Raw genomic sequence first — 10,147 nt, forward strand, 5'->3', positions numbered from 1 at the left:
ATCATTTCAGTATGAATTTCTATGGGATTATCCAATAATAAATATTCTTTAATTTCATCGTTAAATAGAGGAATTATTTGAAAATAAAATTAAAATCAACATTCAATAATTTGTATTTATATTTTTAATCATTGTCATTAAATATTTGAAAATGTATTGGTCATTTTCGTAATTTCCCGCAAAACTGGATTGAACCAATTGTAAATACCAACAACAATTTTCTAATAATTGTAGATACCAAATCGATATAAATCATAGTTTTTCAGAAATCGTTGATCCTAAGGAGCTTATTGTCAACATTTTGTTCTATTTTTTTGTCTAACAATTCTTTCTTTTTCAACATCAATCGTAAAGCAAACTTTTACTTTAAGTATTATCTTCTTTTTCATTCGCGTAACGACGAAACGGACATGCCAGTCTTAACAGGCTTCCTAGTATCTATCTATCCCATTCGGTTATGCGAGCTACCGCATCTATCTAGTAGAAATCGGGGTGACTCTTCTATTTAATTTCTAAAATAATACACTGTTTCCAACATAACAGCTTTTTCCGAAAGTCGCATGAAAAAATAAATATAACAAAAAAAAGGGGTTTGATTGCATCTTCTTGTAGAAAACTGTGTTAATCATCTCATTCTATTTTCATTTTTACAATTTCTTTAACATCAAACTATTAAATCAAATCTCTAACCAGCAAAAAACTAAAGGTTGATTTATATCCTTTGCATTTATTTATTTTTTATTTGCATTAAATTAATACCCATTTAACAGTACAACCATCCCTTTCTCTAACTAATTATATCATACTGTGGGAATCACTGGTTAGTGACTAGATGTTGTTTTCGTTTTTTTTGTTACGCCAGACAAGTACCGTCCAAGTTATGACGAACATAAGTTCGACACCCGTCAAATATGTTGGGGAAAAATGTGACAAATATGTTTGTCATCCATCAACAGGGTGTTAATACTTTCTCGTAATAGCAGGAGCGATTTAGTTTCAATTCGATGGCCTATTTTTTTGGATGTACATGAAGCGTATGAGTAATATTTTTTTATTTATTGTTCTAAAAAGTTTGAGTTTATTAGTACTAAATCCGGTAATCGATCGACCATTATCTCCATTGACGATCCTGCGGCGGGTGAAATGAAGCTATAGAGTTTGCAGTTGAAACATTGATACACCTAGAGGAGTTTCTTCATCGCAGAAAAAAGGAAAATCTATAACCAAAAACCGGACAGACAAACATTTCTGTATGTGCATCAAAACATTGTTCGATTCGACGCGAATATAATGTAGATGTTGTTGTTGTTGAAATCTAAAATCTTGTTCTACTGTGGTCTGTTGATACAAATACATCCTCAAGAGATTGCAAAATGTTAATACCCCTCATAGGTTTTGCATCCAACTCGAAATCAATAACTTGGCACAGCTCAATGGAAGCTGTGCAATAGTTTATTTCAGACATAATCCTTCAACTCTTCCAATCCAATCCCTTCCCTTTGCTCTCAGCAACAATCATCTCCTGCGTTCGCTATGGTTTGCAATTGATTTACCTTTGCCAAAGCCTTCAACACGTACCCGATCAATACTGCAGCTGGCAAATGTCATCCCATAATTGTAACACAAGCCACCTTGGCAGTGAAAAACGGTGCCAACCACTCACGAGACAGCAACCACACATTGCTGCCCCATTGCTCGACTGTGAAGGTGCCACAGGTATTTGGAAAACCGCAGACGAGTTTAATAATTATAAATATAAGATGGTGATGAAAATAATTCAACCCCTTTCTACTCTACCGACCCTCTGATCGCACAAAAGCGATCATGCTCACCTCGCTCACTTGAGTTTCGATCGATGGAAAATGGTGTCGGATGCGACGCCGTTGCACTTGCAGATTCAGTTTCCCAGCACCGATCGGGTGAATCGCATGGTCATTGGTCACCGGATCGGGCAATCAGCAGAAACTGCTTCCGCGCATTCAGTGTAGTGTTACTGGCGGTTGGCGTTAGGTTCGCCACTGACCACTGCCGAGTGGCGGCCGTCCTGTCGTTGTGCACTGCGACTCCGACCCGTCTTGAAGCGTCAGGTTACGAAACGACGAACCAGTTACGCGTGTCAAGATGAGTACGTTTAAACAACGGCAAAGCATAGCAAATCTGCTGCTGGGCACAAATATGAACGATGACGAAGATGCCCGGAAAATCATTTTCACCTCGAACTGTGTAAGTAGCGGGACGGCCCCCATCAGTCGCCATTGTTTGTTCGAGCCCGGCGGTAGTTCCGCAGTTTTGCGTTTTGCTCACAAGCGCCTAGCACCTTGGATCGGGAACCATGGATCACGAGCTAGCAACGACACTGATGCACCGTGCTTCCTTAGCGTGCACCAGCAATATATTTAATCAAACGGTGAATGAGTGAAAACGAGAATGCAAAGGAGTTGCAGTTTTGGCTAATTTCAGTGCTGTCTACTGTAAATATAAATCTTTCGCGTGGATGTGTGTGTTGAGTTTGTTTAAATAGTTAAAGCATGTGATGTTGCGTTGTGATTCAAAATTGCCCAAACTCTTCTTAACATCAGAGTGCCCAGTTATTAGTGTAGAGTATTTTCTCATCATTAATCACGCAGTTCGTTCCTATTTGAGCTAATAACCCTTTGAGTATTAACCGTTTGGCGCAAAAATCAAACTGACGCGTGAAAATCACCAGGCACCTCCATCGCTCCACGTCATGCGTCAAGCACGCGCGTGTATCGAGCAATGTTCGTCATCGTGCCCTCGTTCGTCACCGACTCTAACGCAACACGATCGTTCTGTTATGCTTACTGTTGGCAAATTCGTGCCCGAATGCCAAATCCGATCGTTTTCGAATTGGTTTTTTTTGCGCTTCTTCACGATTCGATTTGAGTGACAGATCAATTTACACCACTACCCGGGGATCGGAATCAGTGGGTGAAAACCATCCGTATCAGCAACGAAGCGTTAACGCTCTCACAATTAAATGGATTTACTTTTTCCGGTAACGTTCAGAAAACGACCCTCCCAGGTACGTAAAAAGTGTGCAAAAGTGTGTGACCGACGGCATCGATTTCCCGCAGCAATGATGATCATCGTAAAGAGAAAAAAAGGTGTAATTTGATCAGTGTGCTCTATTTATATCGCGGTAATTTGAACCCGCGGTGCCCCTCCCCGCATGATTGACATACACTTTTGGCAGTGGTAGCACTCGTCAGTAATGGAAAGGTTGTGGAGCCGGTTAAGTGAATTATTCTTACCTGATCATGATCACGCACACACCGAAACACTCGACACGAGCAGTGCGGTTCAATGGCAACGACGGGAATCCCGACTGAGATGGGCGAGTTTCACCCTCACCTCATGAGCGGCCATTAAAATTGTTGACGAAAGTCCAACGTGTTGACTCGTTCCATTGCGACTAGTGAAAAGAAACCGAAAAAAACAGAGCAAAACAAAACAGCAAAGAAACGAAACACGACACAATTGGCACCACCGCGAGACGTGACGACATGTTCGTTCTTGCCGATGATCGTAAGCAGCGTAATGATTTCGCGATGTGATCGGTGTTTGGCGGTAAGGCATCCTCAAGGAAGGAAGACCAGTAGCGTGCCTGTGCTAGAATGCGGGCAGGATTTCTGGTTGAGTGGAAAAATGTACATTAATAAATAAACAAAGCTTGGGTGAAACATTGCAAATGGTTCGCTTTCTTGCAGTGGGTTTATTTTATGAATTCGGATCAAACCAAGCTTGGGTTGTACTGGGAATTCTTCCACAAAGTTAAGCCTTAATATTTTTTTAAATAATGTTTTTAAAAATTACTTGGAATAATATTATTCAATTCACCCAACTGGCTTAAGTAATTCGGTTTTTTTTTTGTAAAATTCTCTCTAAACCTAATATTGGCTCTATACGTACCACGGTAGCTTTCGTTCGTGTTCGCAAGAAAGATAACAGAAACAATGTCTCGTTTACTGTTTTTCACTCTATTCCGATTCCTCCTACCCCCAACCGCCCAACAATCGACGAAAAACGCCGGCCAATACATTGAAACAAAACATCACTTTTAATTATAATTTGTTTCGGTGTGGAACTCGCACCGCTTAATTCGCGATCTGCCGGTATTCTGATCGGAACTCACGGCCGCACCAGACAGTACGGTGTATCGCCTTTGTGCGTAAAGTGTGTGCCGCCAAGCAGTAGCAGTATAGTGATTCGCGGTCGTGGTGAGTTGGGAATGAGTTTTCATCTCTCCCTTTATTTTTTTGTACGACCGGGTGACTTAATCATCAGTTTAATGACGATTAAGTGTGATGTACTAATGGTGTACAGTGACACGTCTGTTGGTGATGGATCGTAAATCATTTGGAGCTTCTGCATCTGCCTGCCTGAATGAAGCATAAATTTAACTCACACACCCACAAGGGCAGCAGTAGTGATTCGCGTAAATTATGAAGCAATAATGGAATTTTATTTGATTTGGAAAACGTTCGTCGCTTAGTTAAACACATCTGTTTTTAGTTAAAGAAAATGTTAGGGCAACAATACTTTTTTTAAATTAAAATCGGCTTGGCATGCGCAGAATGTGTTAAAAAATGAAATTTAACTAAATCACATGACCTGTGGCACAAGCTTTATGATTTATAACGGAAACGATCTTCACAGTATCGCCACGCTATGATGCTGATGGTTGCAAAACGGCACCGACTTATTCTAATAGAGTTCTATAACCCACCCAACCAGTACCACCACAGCCAATTCTTACACACAAACAATGCAAGCATGGAGTGCGATCGATTTTTCCATAGTTCATAGTGACAGTTTCTCTAGCGGTAGCTTCCGGAGGAGCCGCATGGTAAGTGATCGGCTTTATCCACACAAGCAGTTCGTTTCAAATCCAACCGCGCTGCTAAGAATGAGCGTTTCCTCGTGCTTTGCTTTGCAGGTTATGTTTCTGCTTGTTTATCATTTTGTTTTATTTACTACGATTTTCCATCTGCTTATTTTCCTAGCTTTTCTTTGGCTCTAGCGATGGAACGGTTAGTATCGCATTAATCACTACGGGACGATCCTGTCGCTAATCCGTATCCATGACAACCGTGCCATGATAACTCGTTCATTCATATCGCATACTACCATGTAGTCAACCTGGACCGCATGTTCTTTACTAACGCACACAAACACACACCGAGACACGCTCGATCGCCTGTTTTCGAACCGATCCGGACCGCGTACCACATGGGGGCCTTGGTTGAAGCTGACGGCGCATGAGCATCGGTCTACCCAAACACTGGGATTTTGCTGTAAGCGCGTCACATTGTTTAAATTTAGCATGATACACACACATTCACGCACGCAGTGGCCAGTCAACATTTTGGGAGAGCATCTAAGGAATGCCTCTGAATTTTCCCGCTTATTAAAACACATCTTACCGTATAAAACTGACCTCTCTCTCTCTCACACACACACACACACACTCTCTGTTGCTCTCTTTGTGTGTCGCTAACAACAACGGGAAGAGCTTCAGCTACGCACACTACGATCGGACCGCATTTCCACGTTACGAATGTCAAAATTTTCACTCCCTTTCGGAAAATTCGGACGTTTGGCTCGCGTAGCTGCTGTGCAAAACAAGTTGCCTTTTGTTGTGTGAAGAGGAAAATACTTTTAAAAAAACACCCCCTTTAATTAACGATGGATCTTTCGAGCGATGTTTGGAATCAAGTGGCACTGGAAGCATCCCAGCTGTACTTCACCGAAGATGGCAAAAGCCCGTTTGCTAATACGGTGCGTGTGTGTGTGTGTGTTTGAAGGACATATAACTACCGTGAAACTATCTGTTTTTTCCTTCGTTTTTGCTTAGCTGCATGCACCGAACATGTTGGCTTGCTTTTGAAATCGTTTACACTTCCGGCTCTAATGTCCCCATCTTGTACCCGCAGTCCATCGAAAAACTTCCGGATAAGGTAATTCTGCACATCTTTTCCTACCTGAGCCATTTGGAGATATGTCGCATGGCGACGGTGTGCCGCCGCTGGCGAACCATCGCCTACAACACGCAGCTGTGGAAGAATGTGTCACTGCGGCCGGAAGTGTCGGGACTGCACGTGGGATCGCTCGAGTCGCTGCTGCAGCTCATCTCGGTGCGGTTCGGACCGTCGCTGCGCTACATCGAGCTGCCGATCGAGCTGATCACGCACACCGTGCTGCACGAGCTGTCCTCCAAGTGTCCGAATCTGACGCACATGCTGCTCGATTTCTCGACGGGTAGGTCGAAGGGGATAGCCACCATGATCGTACTTAATCTAATACCCTCTTTTTTGTTTGTTTTTTTTTTTTTTCCTGCAGCTATGCAGCTGCACGACTTTAGCGAAATGCAAGCCTTCCCGGCCAAGCTGCGGTACATGTGCATCTGCCTGTCGGAGGTGATCTTCATGGAGGGCTTCATGCGCAAGATCTACAACTTCATCAACGGGCTTGAGGTGCTGCACCTGATCGGCACGTACGAGAAGTGCGAGGAGGAGGAGGAAGAAATCTACGAGGTGATCAACGTGCACAAGCTCAAGTCGGCCACGCCGAACCTGCGCGTGATAAACCTGTACGGCATCAACTTCATCGACGATTCGCACATCGACGCGTTCAGCTCCAACTGCATCCAGCTGGAGTGTCTGGCGGTGAACTACTGCAACAAGGTGACCGGCTCGACGCTGAAGGCGCTGCTCGCCCGCTCGAAGCAGCTCAAGTGTCTGCTGATGAACGGTACCAGCCTGAAGTCGGAGTACGTGATGCAAGCGGAATGGGACAAGTGCTCGGTGCAGGAGCTGGACATTTCCGGCACCGACCTGTCGACCGAGTGTCTGATCGATCTGCTGACGCGCATCCCGACGCTGCGCTTCCTGAGCGCGGGCCAGATCAATGGCTTTAACGATTCCGTGCTGAAGGCGTGGATGGAGGGCGGCAACCCAAAGTCGCTGATCGCGCTAGACCTCGACTCGTCGGACAACATCTCGGACGAGGCGCTGGCCCGGTTCATTACCCGGTACGGGGCGCAGCTGCAGGCGTGCGTGCTTTCCGGCATGACGCACATCACCGACCAGCTGTGGATGTCGATCATGCCGATACTGACCAACATCCGCATCATCGTGATGGGCACGACCGAGCGGCTGGGCGGCAACATACACGTCGACCAGCTGATGGACACGATCGGGTCGCACTGCACCAAGCTGGAGCGGTTGGAGCTTCGCTGGGATCCGGAGAATTTGCGCTTCTCCGACAAGAGCCAGAAGGCGATCGATTTGCTGCGCGTCAAGTGCTTGAAGCTGCGCTGTCTGGTGCTGAGGTAAGTTGGGGTTCGGGGTTGCATTGTTACTTTCACACTTTTGCTATCATGTTGCCCTTTCTTGTCTCGCAGCGATGGTCGCTATTATGAAACGGTGAAGGCAAACTTTGAGCGTGCCGATCGTACGACTGTGGTCCGTACCACCACCAGCTGCCGTGTGTCGGCGTACCATGTGCTGAGCAACTACAACGACTTGGTTTTCAACTGAACGAGAAGAATGGTACTGTCGGCTTTACCGTACCGATTGTCCATCAAAGGTTGTGTGGTTTGTTACTAATCGTTACTAATTTGGAGATGCAGCTTGTTCGTTCGAAAGAGAAGAACTTTCGTTTTTTTTTATTGTAAACTATGTGAAAAAAATCTGTTTTGAAATAAACGTTGACATTTATCTTTACCACGGTGTTGCTGGAGTTTTTGAGAAAATATAAATACATTTTTGCGCTCAGTGCACGATTAGTAGGAATTACAAGAACAAATAAATACGTAAAGTGCGTTTCCTTCAATTGAATTCACAATTTCGTTGCTTAAATTTTCCACAGCGTTCATTGGTGCAGGTTCGAATTTATCAAAATATTGCATATAAAAGGTGCAATACAAAAAAAGTTATGCGGGATTTAATTTTTAAAACAATCTATCTTAGTTCTCTGACTGTTTTTCTTTTCTACCATACGCACAGCTAAGGAAGGAGAATTGATTTTTCAAATCAAATTGTCGCAATAAGATATGCAACGAAGCTTGCGCAGGGCGCAGGATCATCCCGCAGCTGATTTCGTTCGGCATCGTCACTGCCATCCCCTTCACACCGTTTCGGAGAGGAAGGTTTCCGTGTCCTCCGTCACGATCGCATCGATATTATAGAAGGCCGCGTGGAGTGATATCACAAAGAATGAGGCACCCAGCACCCAGAACATGACGGCACCGGCCCCGGCCAGATACAGCACCGGTACGGAGGCGACACCGACCGCAATGCATTGCTGGTTCGTGTTCAACTGCTTGCTGAAGAATGCCACCGGCGTGCTGTTCTGTTTGATTTTGTAGCAAGCATAAAACACGGCACCCAGCACTATCAGTATGAGCGGTGAGGTCAACCTGGAATGGAACGAGCAATCGCATTAGCTGGCACGGAGTACGGGGAAAATTGGATACGTGGGAAACCGCGCTTTCGCACTGCTCCTCTCCACTTACAAACAATAGACAATCAGACCCAGAAACACAAACAGATAATTGCTTTGAAAGTAGGCCAGATTGCGAATGATGCGGTTCGTGAGGCGGGACACATTTGCCACCGTTTTGAAGTTGGACGTTTGTAGAAACTCTGACCACGGGCGAATGTTCTGCCGGCTTAGGCGCAACAGCTCCCACAAGCTCGGGATGCGGGTGGAAAAGTTGGTAAACCTGGTAGAACAAGGGAATGCATCTGTGTTATTCCTGTCGATGCGTCATACGATCGGGTGCATCACCCGTTTCATCACACTTACGAGGATAGGTTGAAACCGGATTTGGTGTCCGGTGGCGTTTCCATGTTTCCACTCACATCGATATGAACCTCCGGAGTTTCCATGGTGGTTGTGGTTTGGGCCTTCTTTTCCAAATTACTTTAATAATTAATCTGTGGATCGTATGTTCGGGAGAAACAGAAATCTTTTGTTTTCCCAACTTGACGTTCAATCCATGTCAGCTTTGTTTACCTTTGTACGTGGCACACGAAAGGTCTGTCTACACGGAATGCCGAGTGGCAAATATTCCACCCGCGAATTGTATGCCTATTGGATTTTTTGAAAGCTATGCGATTACTGCTGTCAAACGGTATTTCGGTTCATATTGCGATTATGTGGATGATTTTAAAGATTTAACTATTATATGTAACACAAATAATTCGATGTTGTTCCTATATAAGGCGTTTTCTGTAAATTTATGAATTTCACACCCGCTGGGGTTGACAGTTTGAAACCGCATGCGTCAGAATCAAACAATTTTGATTTTTGCGCACGCTTAAAAATTTACATTGAATTTTCATATCAAATCGCTCGTTCACATCGGTCTTCACAGAAGAATTCCAATTCCGCGTACCTAGTATAATATCGGATGCGATTTTATGCTATTTGCTATTTCAATCGATATTATGATTATTTGAACCCGGTCAATGGTTTAGGGTGGTGGCAACGCTGATCCGATGCGATCGGACGAAATTTATATGGGATTTGACTGATAACGTCAAACGTGAAATTTCGTCATACGACGGAACCATGGTGTGTTTATTTAGAAGGTGAAGTGTTAGCGCGTTTGCCGGGCGCCATCATTGAGAATTGTAATGTAAAATTGCATACAATTTTCCATATCCCTTCCCTATTTTAGTACCGGAGCTCCCAGTATTGTTACGTCAAGTCGTGAAACGTCAATTTGTTCTGAAGCACTTCGCCTCGTTATATCTATACACCTTGCCTGTCAGCTCGGAAACAACCACATGCATGCACAATATCACTTTTCCCACCGTGGTAAAAGCCGAGACCTATAACGATGATTGTTAAGTAACTTTGATTTTTATTTCAATCTGGATCAATTATTCATCAACTGAAAACAGTTAATGTAGCTGAAAGTGCCATTTCAAAGCGTAGGCTGTGCGTTTTCACTTCGCCTAGGCATTGTCAAGCATTCGCCTGCTTCCATGTACCCACTGTCAAACAGCTTTGCCGTGGTGTAGACAGACCCTACATTTCGCCCCATGCAAACAGGAAGGTTTCTTTGTGAAGTGTGGCAGCGTGGCTTTCTTTCGAAGATTGACCGTGATTAGGTAAG

General features: G+C 44.2%; 2 protein-coding genes across 6 annotated transcripts; one reads left to right on the top strand and one right to left on the bottom strand.

Moving 5' to 3' along the window:
* The first annotated feature begins 1,908 nt into the window (after window positions 1-1,908).
* LOC121590505 (F-box/LRR-repeat protein 7) lies at window positions 1,909-7,745 on the top strand. 5 transcript variants are annotated; one of them, XM_041910254.1, is made up of 5 exons: window positions 2,928-3,043; window positions 5,025-5,051; window positions 5,955-6,279; window positions 6,361-7,351; window positions 7,424-7,745. In XM_041910254.1, exons 1-5 carry the CDS (start codon window positions 2,999-3,001, stop codon window positions 7,557-7,559), a joined length of 1,524 nt encoding a protein of 507 aa, XP_041766188.1. In that variant the 5' UTR covers window positions 2,928-2,998; the 3' UTR covers window positions 7,560-7,745. The 5 variants fall into 5 exon arrangements, with proteins under 5 accessions (XP_041766183.1, XP_041766187.1, XP_041766188.1 ...); XM_041910252.1 differs by lacking the exons at window positions 2,928-3,043; window positions 5,025-5,051 and adding exons at window positions 4,061-4,238; window positions 4,756-4,867; XM_041910249.1 differs by lacking the exons at window positions 2,928-3,043; window positions 5,025-5,051 and adding an exon at window positions 1,909-2,223.
* LOC121590510 (prenylated Rab acceptor protein 1) lies at window positions 7,656-9,033 on the bottom strand. Its single transcript, XM_041910268.1, has 3 exons — window positions 8,830-9,033; window positions 8,537-8,746; window positions 7,656-8,440 (listed from the first exon to the last, which is right to left on the bottom strand). Exons 1-3 carry the CDS (start codon window positions 8,910-8,912, stop codon window positions 8,149-8,151), a joined length of 585 nt encoding a protein of 194 aa, XP_041766202.1. The 5' UTR covers window positions 8,913-9,033; the 3' UTR covers window positions 7,656-8,148.
* Between the last annotated feature and the right edge of the window lie 1,114 nt (window positions 9,034-10,147).

Source organism: Anopheles merus, chromosome 2R (genome assembly GCF_017562075.2).
Source record: "Anopheles merus strain MAF chromosome 2R, AmerM5.1, whole genome shotgun sequence".
NCBI classification, from domain to species: Eukaryota; Metazoa; Arthropoda; class Insecta; order Diptera; family Culicidae; genus Anopheles; species Anopheles merus.

What these genes read in the sequence shown, in the direction of transcription:
- LOC121590505 (XM_041910249.1), top strand. Translation starts at nt 2,122, where the DNA reads ATGAGTACGTTTAAACAACGGCAAAGCATAGCAAATCTGCTGCTGGGC. An exon ending in GCTGCTCGATTTCTCGACGG is followed by an intron (nt 6,280 to 6,360) that starts GTAGGTCGAAGG and finishes TTTTTCCTGCAG; the next exon opens with CTATGCAGCTGCACGACTTT. An exon ending in CTGCGCTGTCTGGTGCTGAG is followed by an intron (nt 7,352 to 7,423) that starts GTAAGTTGGGGT and finishes CTTGTCTCGCAG; the next exon opens with CGATGGTCGCTATTATGAAA.
- LOC121590510 (XM_041910268.1), bottom strand. Translation starts at nt 8,912, where the DNA reads ATGGAAACTCCGGAGGTTCATATCGATGTGAGTGGAAACATGGAAACG. An exon ending in TCCGGTTTCAACCTATCCTC is followed by an intron (nt 8,747 to 8,829) that starts GTAAGTGTGATG and finishes TTGTTCTACCAG; the next exon opens with GTTTACCAACTTTTCCACCC. An exon ending in GGTCTGATTGTCTATTGTTT is followed by an intron (nt 8,441 to 8,536) that starts GTAAGTGGAGAG and finishes GTTCCATTCCAG; the next exon opens with GTTGACCTCACCGCTCATAC.